The sequence below is a fragment of the Vitis vinifera genome, chromosome 4 (genome assembly GCF_030704535.1).
Source record: "Vitis vinifera cultivar Pinot Noir 40024 chromosome 4, ASM3070453v1".
Classification (NCBI taxonomy): Eukaryota; Viridiplantae; Streptophyta; class Magnoliopsida; order Vitales; family Vitaceae; genus Vitis; species Vitis vinifera.
The window spans coordinates 16050962-16069342 of record NC_081808.1 but is presented as its reverse complement, the minus strand read 5'-3'; the positions used below and the strand labels follow the sequence as shown (position 1 = coordinate 16069342).

Sequence of the window (18381 nt, the reverse complement as noted above, 5' to 3'; positions counted from 1 at the left end):
AGGGACAAAATGGAGAGTCTACAACATGATGTAATAAAGTTATACTTGGTTATCCCTTTGCTATACCTTTTATGTATTGACATTGATTTTAGCATTTAGCCCATATCTCTTACATTGTATATGACTTAGGTGCATTAATAATTGCATAGAGGATATAAGTCATAAGTTCCTTGTAAGTAAATAAGTTGTTCACAGTTAGTTTATGGATTTGGGCAATTTAGTAGAGACTTTAGTGCAATACCTCCTAATTTGAAGGATAACTTATCAAGGTCAATGAGATGGGTTTCCTATGGTGAGTGCACTAGTGTATGTGATGCCCATTGGATAGGACCTATGATGAATCATGACATAAGGCTACCAATTATCATGATTGATCAAACTACTATAATGCATGGACTCTCAATCTTGAAAGTATATTGAGTTTATGCCAAAATCAACATGAGGCTTTGATCTATGGGTGAGACCCTAAAGTGGTCATATATTCCTTAAGATTAGGTCATTGTTGATGAAGGTTGGTGGCAATAGGTATTCTTAATAGAGACACCATGATATCTCAAGGTTTTGAGACATGTCCCATTAGGTGATCCAAAGGACATGTGATCATGATATGTATGACCATGGTAATTCCTTTAGTGGAATTTGACATATGCTCTTTGAAGCTAGAATATGTCAATTTATAACATAATAAGTGGGATCTGTAACTCAATTATTGGAGAGGTAATTTTGATAGGTTATAGCATTACCTTGTTAGATTATGAATACCAATTCATAGAAAGTTTGCGTGTAGTGGATGGTAGGTCACAGACTCAAACTTTGTCTCATTGTTATTTACATAAGGTACTAGAATATGGTTGATTCTTTGTAGTAAGATCTTGAATTAACTTCAAAATAAGATTATGAGGGAGCTAGTACTCTTATGGGTCTTAGAGATCCCTACTTTAGGCTCATATACCATGATGGCATGGTTTATAAGGCTTAGATTAACTCTAGGTTCACTCTTGTGCATAACAACATTTTGGTAATTATGTAAGGTTGCATAGTGGATAGTGAACAAGGTTTTTAGGTTAAATTAATTGATCAATTAGATGACTTTGTGCGGTTAAATAATCAATTAGGATCTATTTTAAGCTAGATTAAGTGACTTTAGTCCATATTAACTCAAGTCACTTAAGTCTAGTAGGGGAAACCTATAAATATCCCTTTAGAGGCTAGATCTTCTAACTAACCTTTTGGTGTGATTATCATCTTCCATATCCAAAGAGAGAGAGTCAAAGCTTCCTCCCTTCCAAAGCCCACTTTTTATAGTAAGAGACTTTCAGTGTACGAGACCTTTGTAGATTGCAGGCTTCTTCTTCTATACACAAATTTGATCTGGGAACACTAGATCTACATATGAGTCTCTTAATCTCTAGATCTATATTCTAATATGGTTTTTGATACCCCATTTTTCCTTTGCATTAGATTTAGAGAACCTTAGGGATAGATGTATACACCTTATGAGATTTAGGATCGGAAAACGGAGTAATCCGGAGTTCCCAACACATATATCTTCAAAGAATCAAAAGAAAAAAAGAATGAATTGCAGATGAAAGATAAAAGAATGAAATTAAAGCATATTTACAAAGTTTATCCTCACAAGTAACCAAACTTGTTTTCAAGTAAGTTTTCTTTCTTCTCCAAGCCAAAAATTTCTTCCAATCTTCAAGGTTTCTTTTCTCCTAAAAGTTCAACAAAGTTTCCTTTCCAAAATACCAAAAAATTAGTACCAAATAAGCCTCCCAATACCTCTTTTTATATGACAAAGAATGGTGGATATTTGGACACATATCATCATCTCTTTCAAAGTCCAATTCTATTTAAAACCACTTAAACCAAGCTTAAACTCCCAAAATGTACAAACCCAAGGTTAAGGCTCATAAAAACACTCTTAAAACGAGCCTAGGGTACCCTTTAAAAAAAAAAAAAAACAGGGACAAGAGAACCTAGGGTGTTGCTAAAGTCACACCATAGATCTAAAAATCCCTCCAAAAGTAGCTTCAAAATCAATGCTAAGGCCAAGTAACAAGCGAATCACTAAAGAGTGCAAAGAACAGAAAAATCGGAAATAATCCTATGCATGTATTATATAAGGGAATGAAACAAAGGACACCAAATATGGTTAAAATCATGTGCTATAAGGACAAAATAAAGGGTTTATACTATAGCTATAAAAACCATAAAAGTACTAGATCTTAAAAGAAAAAACTCAAACCTATGATATGGATATTCCCATATTGAATCCTATCCAATGAAGATGTCGTGGTCATTATAGATCTCGTTTAGCTAATGATCTTTCATCTAATCTCTCCCTCCATGGATACAAGGCATAAGAGAAGGGTAGATTTCACTCTCTCTCTTTAAGGATGGCTAGGGTTCCTCTTTCTAGAATTTCATAAAACTAAACTAGAAGACTAAAACCTAAACCCCTTAGGAGGTTTATATAGACTTTCCTATGAATTTAAGTGACTTGAGCCCAAATTAGGCTTGTGTCACTTAATCTAACTCACTTGGGTCTAAATTAATTATTTAAACCTAGCGGGCTCCAATTAATTAATTATGACAATTTCTAAACTTTTTAGCATTTTCGGCTACTTATGAGTTCAAAATGCATTTCAAACTTACCCAAATTTCATTTTGGCTTTTGAATCACTTTAAAATTAGTTCCAAATGCATTTGTTCAATTCAATAAGCATCCTAGACATTTAAAACTCATAATTTTTCATACTTTTTAGGCATTAATGATGTAATTATGGAATAAGTGACCAATTAAAAGGTGTCATGTGTTTCTTTAGGGTTAGACTACATATATTTACTTTGTTTTAGAGTTTTAAAAAAAGAGAGTAGTTTTAGAGGGAGAAAGATTGAACTATTCTTCTTAGATTCTTGAATAAAGTTTTAGTTTTTCTTCAATTTCTTTTCTATTCTTTCTTATTTTATTTTCTTGGAAACCAAATGTGGGTTGTGAAAAGGAATATTCCACCATTTTTAGCTAGTGTTATGAGATCAAGATATGTTAACATGAAGGTGAAAAATCTTAAGTAGTAATAAACAATAATATTGATTTTGGGTTTTTGTTTTTTTAAATGTTTTCATATTTGAATTTGTCGGAATAAATTCTCTATGTTGTTTTATCTTAGATAAGGTAAACAGGATTCTTACCAAGGTACTAGTAATTCTTGAAAAGATCTTAATCACTTGTTAAATTAGTTTGATCCTATTGTTAATGGTTTAAGATATGGATACAAATTTTTTATTAGATAAAATTGAAAACCAAAATAACCATCACATTTAATTGGTTTAAGAGATTTGTTTTCCAAACCTAAAAACCTAGTTTTAGATGTGAATTGGTCTTAAGATTCAAATAATCCTAAACCATAGAGTACATCTTAATGAATTTGACATTAGATTGTAAAACTCTCTTGGATTTATTTTGGTTATTTCATTATATATTTTAGGAAATCTTTATCCCTATTTTATTCCTATTTAATTTAAATATTTATTTATTTTAGAAAATAACTAATCCTTTTAACTAAAACAACTAAACATATTAATGTTGATCCTAGAAGATGACAATCTGAAATACTACAAATAAAACTCAAACCAAAAAGAAGTCTATATTTTTTTGTTAAAGGATAAACATCACAAACCTTATTGAAATGGACAAAAAATTTAAGGAGTTGAATTTGTAAAATGCTTCATGGATATATGGATAGGCGACTAAGACATCTAGGCTAAAGATCAAGTTATGAAGTTGTGTTGTTGCCTTTTGAAATAAGGATGAATTGTTGGTGCTGAAGTATTTGTGAAGAAGTGATAGAAACCATTATGTTGTCTCCTTAAACCAATCATCCCCTTCATTCCCAAGACCAATCAGAAGGTAAATATTAGAAAATGATAATTAAGCAAGTCAAAGATTTTTTTCATTTTGTTGATTGACAACAAATTGACTCAAAATAAGAGCACACAAAGAGCATCTAAAAGAATAAACTCGGGACCAAGTTTAGTTGAACCAATGGAAGTAACTTGTGCTTTTTCGAATTAGGTAATATAATAAAGGAATGTGAGGGTAACCTTGTCTTATGTAATAAAAAATAATGTGGTTAGTAGCACCACTGTCAATCATCTATTTATTGGAAATTGGAGTATTAATATGAAATGAAAGAAAAAAAACGGAATAACCTCTAACATTTGCCTTTGGTTGAGTGTCATCCTTATTTAAAAGAACTAAGAGTTCTTAATATTGCTCATGAGTGAAACTTAGAGTCCCTAAGTAGGAGTTGTTGGCAAAAGACTGTAACTTTGCTTCCATATTTCATTCCTTTTATGGACTTTATATCTTAGGGGAAAGCCATTCAAATATATCTTTCAATAATGTGGTTGTTCCTATGACAATGGATAAGATTGAACTTTGCTTTTTATGATTTGTTATCAAAATTATTTTTTTGAATATCTACCATCATTAACATTTTTGAAGACAACTAACTCTCACTAATTTCTTCTTAAAGAATCATGATAAAATTTCCTAACAACAAGAAGAGGTTGCATATTGACCATGGATAGGATAATACGAATAATTTAAAAACATGAGAAATTGCATTACCTTCCTGTTTTGTTCTCCTTTCTCAACTTCCTTAATAGAACCACATGTGCAGGCATATAGATCATTGTAGGTGGAAAATTCAATCTATAATCCCTTTATTTTGGTGAAATAAGCAACAATAGACATAGTACTTTGATGCAACAAGGTAATATCCCTTTCAATATAGAATATCCTAGGAATGTTGTTTCATGATTATCTTTCCTTTGGACAACCTAGATTTTGGTAGTGGATTTGATATATATCACATTATTAGCAAGGTCAAACTCTATGGAGTTAGGAATCCAAGATAATGCCATGTCATTGCACCTTTTCTATGAGGTCTTACATCAATTGATGGTGATCTCTTGATCAATATATCAAAGATACTTGTTTTATTTTTTGCACCAAGAGCTATACTCATTGAGAAATTCTAAGTGTCATAGATATTGTTGTTCAATGGTTTAGTGACCAAAATAATTCTTGGATGATTTGAGTGATGAAGATAAAAAGGGTTTGAAGGATCAACAAGAACTTTAACTTCAATTATGTTTGATAAAAACAAATTTGTCATATTAGCTTAAGATATTTTTGTAAGAGAGTAATTGCTATGATACCATGTAAAAATGTAAAAAGAAGAAATCCTAAGAATATTTTTTCATTTAATCTTGTTATGTACAATTCAAGTGGAAAGGAAAAAAAGGAAAAATATAGATTTGATAACAAACAACGAATTGTATAGCAATAAAAAAAAATGATCAAACTATTTACATGCAAATTGCAGTCAAATTAATTACTATCAAATAAAGGAAAGTTTGAGAATGCATATCAATGATTTCTCAAATTATCTCTTTCATTACTTTCTTTTCAATTAAGACTATTTGGAAAAAATTTCAACCATTTACAAAGCCTTTGACTTTTCTTCTAAGACCATGCAAGCATTCTTTCTTCTTCCATCAGGATCACAACATTACTTAATACCATCACAACGTGGGCTTCTTATTTCAATTCTTATACAAGACACTAACTGTTGGTACTGTTTCTTCCTAACAACAAAACTTGAACTCAACAACATAACAAAGTAGGTGCAATTGGTTTTTTCCTCAAAAAAAAAAAAAAGTCTAATGATGGCATTGGAGCACCTTCTATGTATAATGAAGAAAAAAAAAGTGGAGAAAGCATAAATGAAAGAAATAGATAGTTTTGGTGATGAAAGTGAGTTTCAAACCAAAAATGAGGGAAAAAGCTAGTCTCTCCCTAAATTGGTTCTCTCTTGCCTCATTTGGCAACTGTGTTTTTTTTTTTAGGTGGTTATTTAACCATTCCCTAAGGTTCTATCATGGTTAACCATTATTAACCATGGTTGGCCCTTATCTTGGGTTAAGGGTTGTAATAGGTTGTAATGAATTAAAAAATATTGAAAAATTTGTTCAACTAAACACAATCAAATTAATAATTATATTAGAATCATTTGATATGTATATGATGTGTAAAGATGAATCTTACCTATAGATAACACCTAGAGGGGGGATGAATAGGTGTTTTTTAAAACAATTGAGATGGTATCTCAAAAATGCTTATAAATCTTCTGTTTATCTCAAATGAATTGGTTGTTTTTCAATCTTACCAACCAACAAACAAATTACAAGCAATAATGGATGGACCAACACTCTCCTAACAAATTAGTCAATGCAAGTCACATACATATGAATCAATACTAATTGATTGTTTTTTCAATCCTACCAACCTACAAACAAATTACAAGCAACAATGGATGCACCAACACTCTCCCAACAAATTAGTCAATGTACTCCCTAATCATGTTATGTAAGACATTGCATCAACACAAAAATACATTTTCACATGTCCTTAACATCAACACAAAAAATGAAATATACTATATTCTTTCAAAATTTCAATGATCAACTCATTTTGCAATTAATAATCCAAAATATCACAATGGAAATATCATAAGCTAATGAAAAATGAATCAAATGATGAAATAGAATAAAGTGACAATGACACCAATATTTTAATGCGGAAAACCTTTGAAGAGATAAAAAAAAACCACGGGCATCAAGCGATCAAATCATCCACTATGAAAAAATCAACTAAGTACAAGGATTTACCTAATCTAAGCCTTCAATCCTTTCCTGGACCACTTACCTAGAACCTTAAAACTTTAGCTACCTATGTTCTTCTTTCAGAGCACGCTTGGAATCCACACCATGAATCAAACCATGGTAAAAAAAACTTAAAGCTTAAAATAGGGCTCTCTTACTCACAGTTCTCTCATTTTTTGGAAAGAAGACTTAAGTATTAGGGTTTTAAAACTCATCAAACAGTTGAGATTTGTTTGGAAAATACTAAAGATTTGTAGGTGTGATCAAAATCTAATTGATCAAATAAGAATAAAAAAGAATTGGGTATAATAAAAACTATTACCCTTAAGTTTGATTGATAAAAAATCAATCCAAATGATCCAAACATTATGTTATATACTCCTTAAGCAACCACTCCATTTTTCAATAAAATGATAAGAGTTTAAAACATGGTTGATCAATGTTTGCCATCATTCAACACCTCAAAAACACTAGCCATCTTCAAATATGAACAATTTAGGGAAGGCAAGAGTCCAAATGAGGATTTGAAGAGTATGAGCCTAGAGGCACAATAAGAATTTTGATCCGGAATTGCCAATACACAAGTACACTTACAATGTGTTTATTATATGAATAACATGACATAACCTATATAACTCATTTATTAAAGGACTTAAATTATATATGAATTAAAACGAATAACGAATTAATACATTTCCAACTCATTAACAGGATTATAAACTATGAAAGCTCTTTAAGATTTAAAATTTATAAAATATTTTTTTTAAAACACTTTTTAACTTTTTAAGTTTAATATTTAATGTTTTTCTAAATCTCTATTAGTTTATTTATTTATAATTATAATGTGTCCATAATATAGAAAATAAATGAAACTTTATGGAGATGTTTGGATACATTTCTTAACTTTTGTCCTTAAAATAAAAGGTCCTTACAAGCTACATATCTTGTGTATTTCTAAATACTTTTTAAAACTTTTAAACTTTAAGGACTTCCACAAGTTTTTAAAATCTTGAAGAAAGCTTGAACACAAGGTAAATTTCTAAAAATGAAGTAGTTTAATTTTATAATTTTTAAATGCATCAAATTAAAGTATGGGTTAAATGAATCATCAGTGGGTAATTTTAATACAATTAAATAAACAAACATGATCAGTTTGTTAAACAAGTTATACAGATTGATTTTGATTTTTGATACCAACATGATCATACTCAATGCAAACCCACACTGTAATTTTCAAGTTGTTGTCGGGTTATATCAAAATTTGTCACCCCTAGCTTGGGTTCCAACCATAGGCTTTCTGGGCTTAGGTTTTGAGCTTTTAGGCCATGAAACTTATGGTGTGCTCGACATTTTGTCCCAGCGTCTAGCCCAGCTAAGATGGGCCGGGGTAGGACGTGGGCTCTGCCCTTGCACTCCATATTGGGCCAGGTTCAGGTTGGGACTGTCCTCGGTACGCCCATTTTTTCTCACATTTTAGCCGCCGGCGAGCCCATTGTTGGGATTGGCCCTTCAGACTCTATAGTGAAGCTGACACACCAAGAAGATAAAATGAGTGAAGCATGCTTTAATTGAGTGCATGAAATTTATAGCCATGGCCAAATGGAACAACTAACTTAATTACTATACTATTAACAAGTTCTCTTTCATGTACAAGGTAAAGATCGGTTTTAATAAGTAGATTTTGTAAATAATTATTATTTTTATTTCTATATTAGGATTTTTTTCCATTGAGAACATTTTCTGTCTTCTTTTTAGAATTCTACCACCACCATTCTCTTCAAGAGTCTCATCTTCAAAATCCAAGAAAAGAAATTATATCTTGTCATCAAAGTGCAGTGTGTACAAATTTTCATTTCCATCTGAAAAACAGAAGTTGCCTCAGTAAAGAATATACATTTAGAAACAAACAACATGAATCTCAGCTCTTAAGAGATAAAGTGTCTTCCACCTCAGCAGATTATACCACTCTTAGGGAATTAACATTACTAATATTACAAACAGAAATCAATCTACTGGTTCAGACACCTTTCTGGGGCAATGTTTCAAATGCAGAAACGGTGTTTTCAAATTTGATGCGGTGCAGAGGGGCGCCACTTTGCTTAATAGCACATGCCACCTTGTCTTCCAGGGGGCACCGCGCTTTCAGCATGGAGAAGACGTGATTGTTTAACCTCCTTGCTTTCTTCATAGCCTCTAATAGGCATTCCCACCCCTGTTTAGAATAGAAAATGCAGTTACAAATAAAACCAGGAACAGTTCCAAAGGCTATTGGAGAACAAGAAATGAGGTGATCCATTAATATTCATCACGCTTCACTAAAATAAAGTACAGATGGACACAACTATACATTTTGGCAAGTCATTTCCAGAAAAAGGTTGGCAATAACGTTGTTTCCAATACCACAACTGCCGGTCATGGATGCCTCAATCAGCAGCATTTTAGCCAGTCTTGTTCCAGATTTTATGTATTTTAGAGAAACAAACCAAATCTTTTAACTCCCAAAATCACCATTTTCTAACTAAAAATTATCATCCATTATTTCAAGACCGTACATCTTAGTACCACCATCTATCCAAATATGAAAATGAAACTGCAGTATCGTCCTTTTACAAATTTATTTTATCCAAGAGCAATTGATTTTGGACTGTGACCGTAGGAGAGTTTTTATAGTTGCTATCCTAAAAGGGGCAGGATTAGTGCCAGGAAGTACAAAAATTGGATGGATATAAGGCTTAATAACTTTTGGTTAACTCATACAGACTACCTATATGAAATGAGCTCTGGTTCTTTTCAAATTTGATAGGGGCTCACCTCGTCTAGACTGTCTCTATTTTAAACAGGTGGAGATGCTGAAAAGCAGAAAGGGGAAAGGAACCCAAAAGTAATGTGGAATGTTTGATAGTGTTGTTATAATGAAATACGTTATATCACAAAAATAAAGTAGTAGATGTCACATAAATTTTTGTGATCAATGCTGAGAAACTACATGCTAAGTTATCAGTAGGCGGATAAAGAGATGCTTGGAATTCAAATCTCTATGCACAGATGAATATCAGGCACAGAAAAGTTCCTTGGTGTGATAAGATACAAAAGAAAAAACGATACCTGGGCAAGATGAGGATTCTTATGTGTTTGTATGAGTGCTGCAACCTCCACTTCTGCAACATTGAGAACTTGATATGAAAAGTCAAACAGCTCAAAATGCAGCTGTTGTCCAAGCAAGTATATTATAGTACAACCACCCCAAGCAACAGAATCACCCAATATTTCATGGTTGTTTGGTGGTAATTGAACAGACTCCTCCAGGTGTCCCTAGAGTAGAAGAAACTGAAAAGATTAGCAACAAGAAGGTATCCAATATTTCACATATTACCATGATTGAATCAGGTAGACAAAAAAAATTCTATTTATGAATAAATGAATCCCTTTCTAAGAAGGTTACAACACTTTAATAATACATGTAAAGATTTTGATCAAGACATACAATCGAAAATTTTGATTTCAAGACTACAGTTCCATCAAATACAAGCTTTAACTATTCAATTCCCTTCCTTTGATGGGATATTCAAACGGTTGTTTGATCTCAAACCAATTTATATAAATGTGAGTGATACTAAGGGCACACTCCCTCTACATATAGTGCACATTTCATAAATAAGGCAGTTGCTTGTAATAGCAAACTTTTGCTGGATTCCCCAGGAAAGCATATTCTACAAGACAGCAGTTAATGATCTCCCCTATATTCTAAATATCCATAAATAAACACTCTAGTTTTCTTGCAACTGGATATTGACCTGTAGACCATAATTTAATGATAACCATACATTCTAGATATATTTATATGTATGCTTTTAAGTTTAAAATACACATATTTAATGATATGAAGAAAAAATTCTGAAAATAGCATCAATTAGTAAATAGTAGAAAAAATTTAAACCTTGGCACCAGATTTTGATTCCTTAAAGAACTACAGAATTTTAATTTGTAGAATAGTTTAATTACAATATGTGGCCCATATCAAATCTCTAGCCAGGGAAATCTCAACTAAAGAACTAATCACCTCTTGCCTTAGTGATATGACACCCAAAATATTGTTGTTGCAAGCTCAGCATGCAGCAGATTTAACATGAGGGTAATGAGACAAATATTAACTGGAACAGAGGCAGACTTCTAATTATATCAATTCAGATCCATTATTATGGAAAAAGGAGCTCCATGAGTTTGTTCCTTACAATCTGAAGGCCACTGAATATACGATAGAAGTCCTTTGAAGTAGTGATGTCAAGGAACCCAGTCTTTGGAGCAGCACTCCATTTACTGCAATATTTATCCAAGGCTGCACTTGTAAAAGCAAGGGCATATTCCAGCACACTCCCAGTATTCATGTTAGCCTTGCACAACAGATCTGCCATAGAATAATGACACTTTGTTCCCATAAAGATAAACAATAAATGCAATCAACATATTTATAAAAAACATAGTAACTATATGGTCATTCACAAAATCTTTTTTGACATCTGCAAAAGAATGGCAAAATTATTTGCCTATTAAAAAGCTAGAGTTAAGAAGATCACCATCAAAGAAAAATAGAATAACTGCAAGATCATTATGTACACAATTACAAAGCTCGGGTCAAGAAGATTTCTACTAGAGAGAGACTTGGGTGATAGATTATTGGGCTGATGGAATTTAGTGTTGGGGTCTATGTTACATGGGTTTGGGTATGGGTGTCAGGTGTGGATACATGTTTAGGTGTTAGATTCTTTGCATCCCAAAATCACACGGCACAAGGATTCGACTAAAAAGGATCTCATCTATGGGTGTGGGTACTTGGATACAACATCAATGAAATATGAATTAACACTAAACATAAGCACAATAATATAAGTTATCTATGATAATATATCATTAATTGTAGTCAGAAAATATATGTATTATATCTTTTCCCGTTTTAATAAGATGTTAAGCATTATTTTAATTTGATGTTAATGTTTATTGTACATGAACAACTTATTTATTTAGGTCTTTATTTTAATAGGATGTTGAGAAAAGTCTTTAGGAAAATATTATACCACATTATTAATAACCTTTGATTTTTTAAAATTTATATTGATTGTGGAATAAAATCTTCTACTATACTAGATATTGATAAAATATAATCATATTTAATGTCTAATCATGCTAATAATTTGACCTTTTAGTTATAATTATTATAATTTATTCCTAGATTTTTTAAGATATTAAAATTTCTATTTATTTTAGACATTTTATGCTATTAATTATTACGTTTACCTTCAAATATTTTATGATATTAATTATTATGTTTATCTTTAAATTTTACCTATTATAATTAAAAAAATAAGAAAAAGATAAAACACTACTTCATTTACAAGAGTTAGAAATTAATTAAAAAATTCTTTAGTTTTTATTAGAATTTATTTTATACTATTATTTGATATAATTTTTTAAACAAATTTAAGAACAAGATAAATAGAGAAATAGTAGTATCTAATGCAATATAAATATAATTAAAAAAATTAAAGAAAGATATAAAGCAGCCATGACCTATAAAGTTGTATTCAATGCAATAGAATTGTATCCGATATAGATCTCACACCCGCACCTATGTCATATTATGTTGGCACTGGTATTTTGGCTTAAATTAACATGTCCATGTATCACAAGTTGGTGTTGTTGGAACCCTATTTTTAGATGAGGCCATTTTATTTGGAGCTAGAGCTTGTTGGGTCCTTATTGCAGCTTATAAATGAAATGCTCATTTGCATTGGTATGAAGGATAGATTGGTCAGGAAGGCATCTCAAAAGGGCATGTTCTTAGTCAGTACCTACTACAGCACTCTAATTGCCAATACAATCCCATTTTTTCCAAGGAAATTTGGATTCTGAAGTTAGCTTCTTATCATGGGAAATGGTGTGAGAGAAAATCATAACAATTGATCCACTTACGAGATGTGACTTAAATATGGTTAGTAGATGTCATGCCAACAAAGAGAGGAAACTGCAAAGCACATCCTTGTTCATTAGTTTGTCTCTTAATCTGTGGACTTTGGTTCTCCCTTTTTGAGATGTGTTTGACTCTTCTTGGGACAACTAGAGACATTTTATTAGGTGGTACGATAAGTTTAAGGAAAGATGTGTAAGGCAGTTTGGAAAATGGCTCCTTTAAGTTTATTTCCAACAATATGGAAAGAGAGGAGTAGGAGATTCTTAAATAGTTTGAAGAAGTCAATTTTGGATGGGAAGGAAGAGTTCCTTGATACCTTATTTCTTTAGTTTAAAGGATCTATGATGGATATAGACCTATCCTTTGTCAATTTCATAGATAGTTTAGAGCCTGTTGATCTAGCTGTTCCATACTTTCCTCTTTGTCGATTTCGTATACATCCTGTGTACTTTAATTGGGTCACCTAACACCCACCCCACCCCCCTACCCAAAAAAGGAAAAAAGAAAAAAAGAAGAAAAGAGACAAACATCATGAACTTTGTATAAAGATATACTATCTTTTATTTGCCTACCAAAAGAGAAATAAAAAGAAAAGAGTTCAAAGATTTGTTTAAAGCTTTATTATGATAGTTTTTGCATTTTAATAGTGTCAGCTTTAAGCTTGAGAGGAGTTAAAGAGTACATGAAAAGGTATAGGCTTACAATTGTCATAGTTTGGTTCTACAGTCTTGTTATTCTAATGAAAAATCCAACACCTATAGGGGAAGTCTCACCATTCAATGGACAGGAACGAAGTGACTTAGGTGTTGTCAGTTTTGACTAATCTAATTGAAGATACCAAGGCATTAACTCCCTAAGTGAAAATACAAGTGTTTTAGGATTTCTATAAATTAATCAACTTTCTTTTTATAATTTAGTTTCCCAGTTTTGTAGGATTGTCCACTATAAATACTAAATCATTTTGTCAGAAATATAATAAATAAAATCATTCTTTTCCACAGTCAGAAACTTTGCATCTTTCTTCCCAAAATTTCCCCCCATAGATGGTCCTATGTAAGCATAGCATTGAACCTTGCAGCACCTTAGCCTTTTGAATCCTAATCTTATTTGAAATGAGAATCTAAGTTTCTTATAACCAACTTTACACATGAATAAAAATTAACTTTAGCATTGCAGAGAAAGTCTTTCAAAGTAGAGATAAAAGAGACCCAAAAACAAAAAAGGAAAGATAAATGGTGTAAAATTTTCTAATTATTTATTTATTTTTCTGACATTGTCTGCTTGTTGGCTTGTTTGTTTATTTGTTTGTTTTTATTTTTTTTTAGCATTTCTTTCCCTTGCTATAAGGAAATGAACCTGCAACCTCCCTCAACCTCATCCCAATACCATAAGAGCGAAAACCATTTCTGTATTTATTCATTTATTTATTTTTGGATAGTGTTTGCTTGTTTGTTTGTTTTGCATCTTTGTCCCCTACTGAGCTAAAATTATACCATCATAACCATGTCATGGACATAAAACCAGCATTCATGCAAGAAAAGTACAAAATTTCTTCTATCTGTGGACAAACGCTTAACAGAATAGCAGTAGTACATCAGAAGATTGAATTTTAAATATTACTCACCGGCAGCTTCTGCCTGTTTTGATAGGGTATGGAAAGAGGTTGGATCTAAGCATCCAGGATTTGACACAATTGCAGCAGTAGCAGATTTAAACAAGGTGACAACAGGGCTGTCTCCACAATCTTGACCTTGCAATATTTGTCCATCTACACCAGGAATCAAGCCCAACCAAGGTGCTGTTTGCATGAAATGTGTAGTATCTAATTCTCTCTGTCAAACACATGCAATTACAATCATAAGAAGCTCAAAACTGTAAATATGTTTTTCAATTTAATCAGAGGTCAGTTGAATTAGCTAGAATAAGGGCTAACTCCTTGTCAGTTGTTCATTACTAATTTCTATTTTCCCCTAATTCAGTTACTCAATCTGCCATGTTGCTATTTTGACAAATCAACAACATGATTAGAATAGTTTTGCTCTATGATGTTATTTGGTGCAATTGAAACCAATATAACACATAACAATGTGTTTTCTCTTGAACTTTTTGGATTCTCACCCTATAATGATTATCCTACTTCCAGCATGACTAGTTTCACAAAGTTACATTTTAACCGAGCATTTCCTTCAAAAATTTTAACGTAAATCTCATGGTCATGTTTCTCTATGTAGAGTGTAATATGTTCTCTATTTATAAATTGTATTCAGATTATCAAATTACATGTAAATCCAAACAAAACCATGATAATTCAGTACCTGATGCTCATAGTGGCTTTTCTGGTATGTACTTGAATGAATAACCATTTTTATGGAATTTCTACATTAAAAGGATTTTTACTATCTTGTGATAAATTTCTCTATTCACAAATCAAAATTTTCATTTGAGATATAGAGGGCAATATGTTTGGTTCCTTTCTCTCCATTACAAATCTAAAATCTCATCTAAGGTAAATACCAATGATATGCTACAGTTGTGAATTTAAGTATGGGGAGGGGAGAGATATTTGACCATCTCTTTCTTCATTGTCCAATAACTTTGGAGCCTTGGATAGTCTATTCAAGTAAGCTTGGATGGATTGGGTTATACCCAGGAGTATATGTGATATGATGATCATTTCATATAGAGGTTTAGGGGGCTCCATTTGAGGCAAGACCCTTTGGAAAATAGCTTATCTCGTGTTGCTTTGGATTGTATGGTGAGAGAGAAATGATTGAATCTTTGAGGATAGGTGGAGGACTTCAGAGATGTTATGGGATCTACTTCACTTATATTCCTCTTTCTAGGCTTCTTATTCCCACACATTTAAAAGCTTCCTCTCCATGTTATTTACCTCAATTGGCATTCATTGTGTAAATCAAAAGGGTTTGGACAACAATGAAAGGAGCTTGGCCAGGGTTTGGACCAGAAAAGGGTTTGGGACTGCACAGGGCCAGATTTGGGGCCTGCATTTTGTTAAACTTTGTACAGGTGTGAGCCCAACTCCAGGTTTCATGTAATTGATATGGAGGCCTGAATTATTTAGTGTCAGCCCATGCATTGTATTATTTCAGGTTGAATTCAGCTGAATTTCACTGTTATAATATGAATCTATCCGAAAAGATTCCAATTGGCCCATGCATCTTGGATTTTGGAGAGGTTCTAGCTTCAAATCTCATATTTTGTTATTCATTCCCTATTTATTGACTTTGAGAGGAGGCTGCAAGTCTTAATAAACCTGATATAACTTGTTGACCCTATCACCTAACAGTTAAGCTTTTTGGGTTAATTGGTGGTTCAATATCATACACCTATTTTGTGGGGAGTACTATTAGAGACAAAGTTTTATAGCAAATCGCTTGTCTTATGCTAATTTGGATAGTATGGCAAGAAAAAAGTGTAAAGATCTTTGAGGATAAGTGGAGGACTTTAGTGATGATATGAGACATAATTTATTTCTCTTCCTATTTTTGAGCCTTTACAACTGTAGCTTTCAAGGGCATTCCTCCCTATGTTATTCAACTTGATTGGAATTAGACATGTAGATCAAAAGGGTTAATTTAACAAAGAGAGAAACAATGCTTCAGGACCTTTTTGTAGTTGTACAAACCCCTAAGGAATGTTGAGCCACTTTTCTTTGTATTGCCTATCACTATACCCTTTTGATGTATATTTGAGAAGGTTTCTCCACCTTTATATTTTATTAGTCTATAAATTTTGGAAGGATTTTTCATCCTTGTACTTCTAATTCGTTTTAATAAATATGTTTGTTTCTGATTAAATAAAATAAAATTAAAAAAAGGGCTGCTGCAGTATTCATAGCCACATCTATCCATCTATCTATCTATCTACATATATATATATATAGTGCCTATACTATTGAATAATAAGGGAAAAGTTCAGAGTATATATAATGGCGCCTTTATGTATTTTTTGGTCAGTTTGGAAGGAGAGAAATAGGTTAGCGTTTGGGGATGAGGATCTTTCGCTTCAAAGGTTGAAATATTCTTTTGTATGTAATCTTTGGTCTTGGGTCAGGGGGTCCCTAGCAGAGAGTCATTCTTCTCTTGTAAGTTTTGTAGACTGGATAGGCTCCTAGTTAGGGAAGGTGGTGTGTATACTCCCTGTATACTTAGAGGGCACCGGTTTTTGGTGTTTCCTCTTCTCGATTAATATACTTCTTTTACTTATCAAAAATATATATATATATATATATATATAAAATTAAATAAACAAATAACAGATAATAAGAAATAGCAATATACATGTTGAATATAATGTATATATAGTGTACAGTCTTTCCTTTTTTAATATAGGTTACATGTATGGTAGTTAGTTCTCCTAGGCTTGTATATATATATATACTTCTCAATTGTAAGTAGTCAATCACATGAATGAGAATTAAGGTTTTTCTTCTTTCTCTCTCTCTCAACATGGTATCAGAGCCAAGGGAGAAAACCTAATTCTTTCCAGTTTCCCGTGTCATCAACTCCGGGAAACCTTCCGGTGACCATGTTTCATTCCGGTCACCTTCCCCATCTTCCAATACTTTCCGGTCAGTCGGATCGTCGTCAGAAAACACTCACCGCTGGCAAAATTTTCCGACGAACTTTTCCGGCAACGTCTTTTTCCGACACCGACCATACCAGAAGGAGCGCCTGGAGGAGATCTCCAACTTTTGTGAAGGCACCGGAACCAAAAGCTCATCCACGCGCCGGCCACGCGCAATTTTCCGGCCGGCGACTGCATCTCACGCGCTGGCGCGTGAGGGCGCGTGAAGCCTTTTCCGGCTACGCGCCTCCTCCTCCAGCTTCGTCTGACGCCGACCAACCTCCCTACATCCCTGGTTCTCCCATCCGAGCCCTGCACGTACCTCTTTTGGGGATTTTTGTCTCCGTCGGCCCTCCAAACAGTCTTTCCGGCGAAGCTCCGGCTACTTTTTCTCCACCCTAATCCCTGCACGTGCCTTGGGAAGTGTTCTTCTACCTTTCTGGTGGTACCACGCCGCGATCTAAGGCCGTCTCCCTTTTTCGGTGGTGCCACGCCGCAATCTGAAGCCGTATTAGGGCTCTCTTCGATCCAAACATACTTCATTCTCCAGACAAGTGGATATGGCTACTAAAACTTCTATTTTTTCCTCTATCATATCTGAATCTCCTATGATTACTTCGGAGAAATTGGTTGGCAGTGAAAATTATCTTTCCTGGTCTGCCTCTGTTGAACTTTGGTTTATGGGTCAAGGATATGAGGATCACTTGGTTACCCAGGAGGCAGATATCCCTGAGGTTGACCGCGTACAGTGGAGGAAGATAGATGCACAGTTATGTAGTGTATTATGGCAATCGGTTGATCCCAGATTCTTCTTCATCTTCGGGCCTACAAAACTTGTTTTAAATTTTGGACTCAGGCCAAAGGATTATACACGAATGATATCCAGCGTCCTTATAAGGTGGCTTCTACTATTGTCCATATCAGCCAACAGGACGTGGATCTATCTACTTATATTGGTCAGATTGTCTCTCTTAAGGAGGAATTCTTGACTGTGATGCCTCTTACTCCTGATGTTGGGGCTCAACAAACACAGCTTGACAAGTTCTTCATGGTCCTTACTCTTATTGGCCTCCGTCCGGATCTTGAGCCTA

General features: G+C 33.2%; 1 protein-coding gene across 2 annotated transcripts in view; it reads right to left on the bottom strand.

Annotated features, from left to right (window-relative positions):
• Positions 1 to 8529: 8529 nt before the first annotated feature.
• Positions 8530 to 18381, bottom strand: part of LOC100253517 (protein PIR) — a 123294-nt gene continuing 113442 nt past the window's right edge. For both annotated transcript variants that reach the window (XM_059736341.1, XM_059736342.1), the window contains 4 exons: positions 14328 to 14535; positions 10971 to 11143; positions 9844 to 10050; positions 8530 to 8950 (listed from right to left, as the gene is read on the bottom strand). In XM_059736341.1, the coding sequence (XP_059592324.1) occupies positions 8756 to 8950; positions 9844 to 10050; positions 10971 to 11143; positions 14328 to 14535 (783 nt within the window). In that variant the 3' untranslated portion in view covers positions 8530 to 8755. The remainder of the gene's footprint in view (positions 8951 to 9843; positions 10051 to 10970; positions 11144 to 14327; positions 14536 to 18381) is intronic.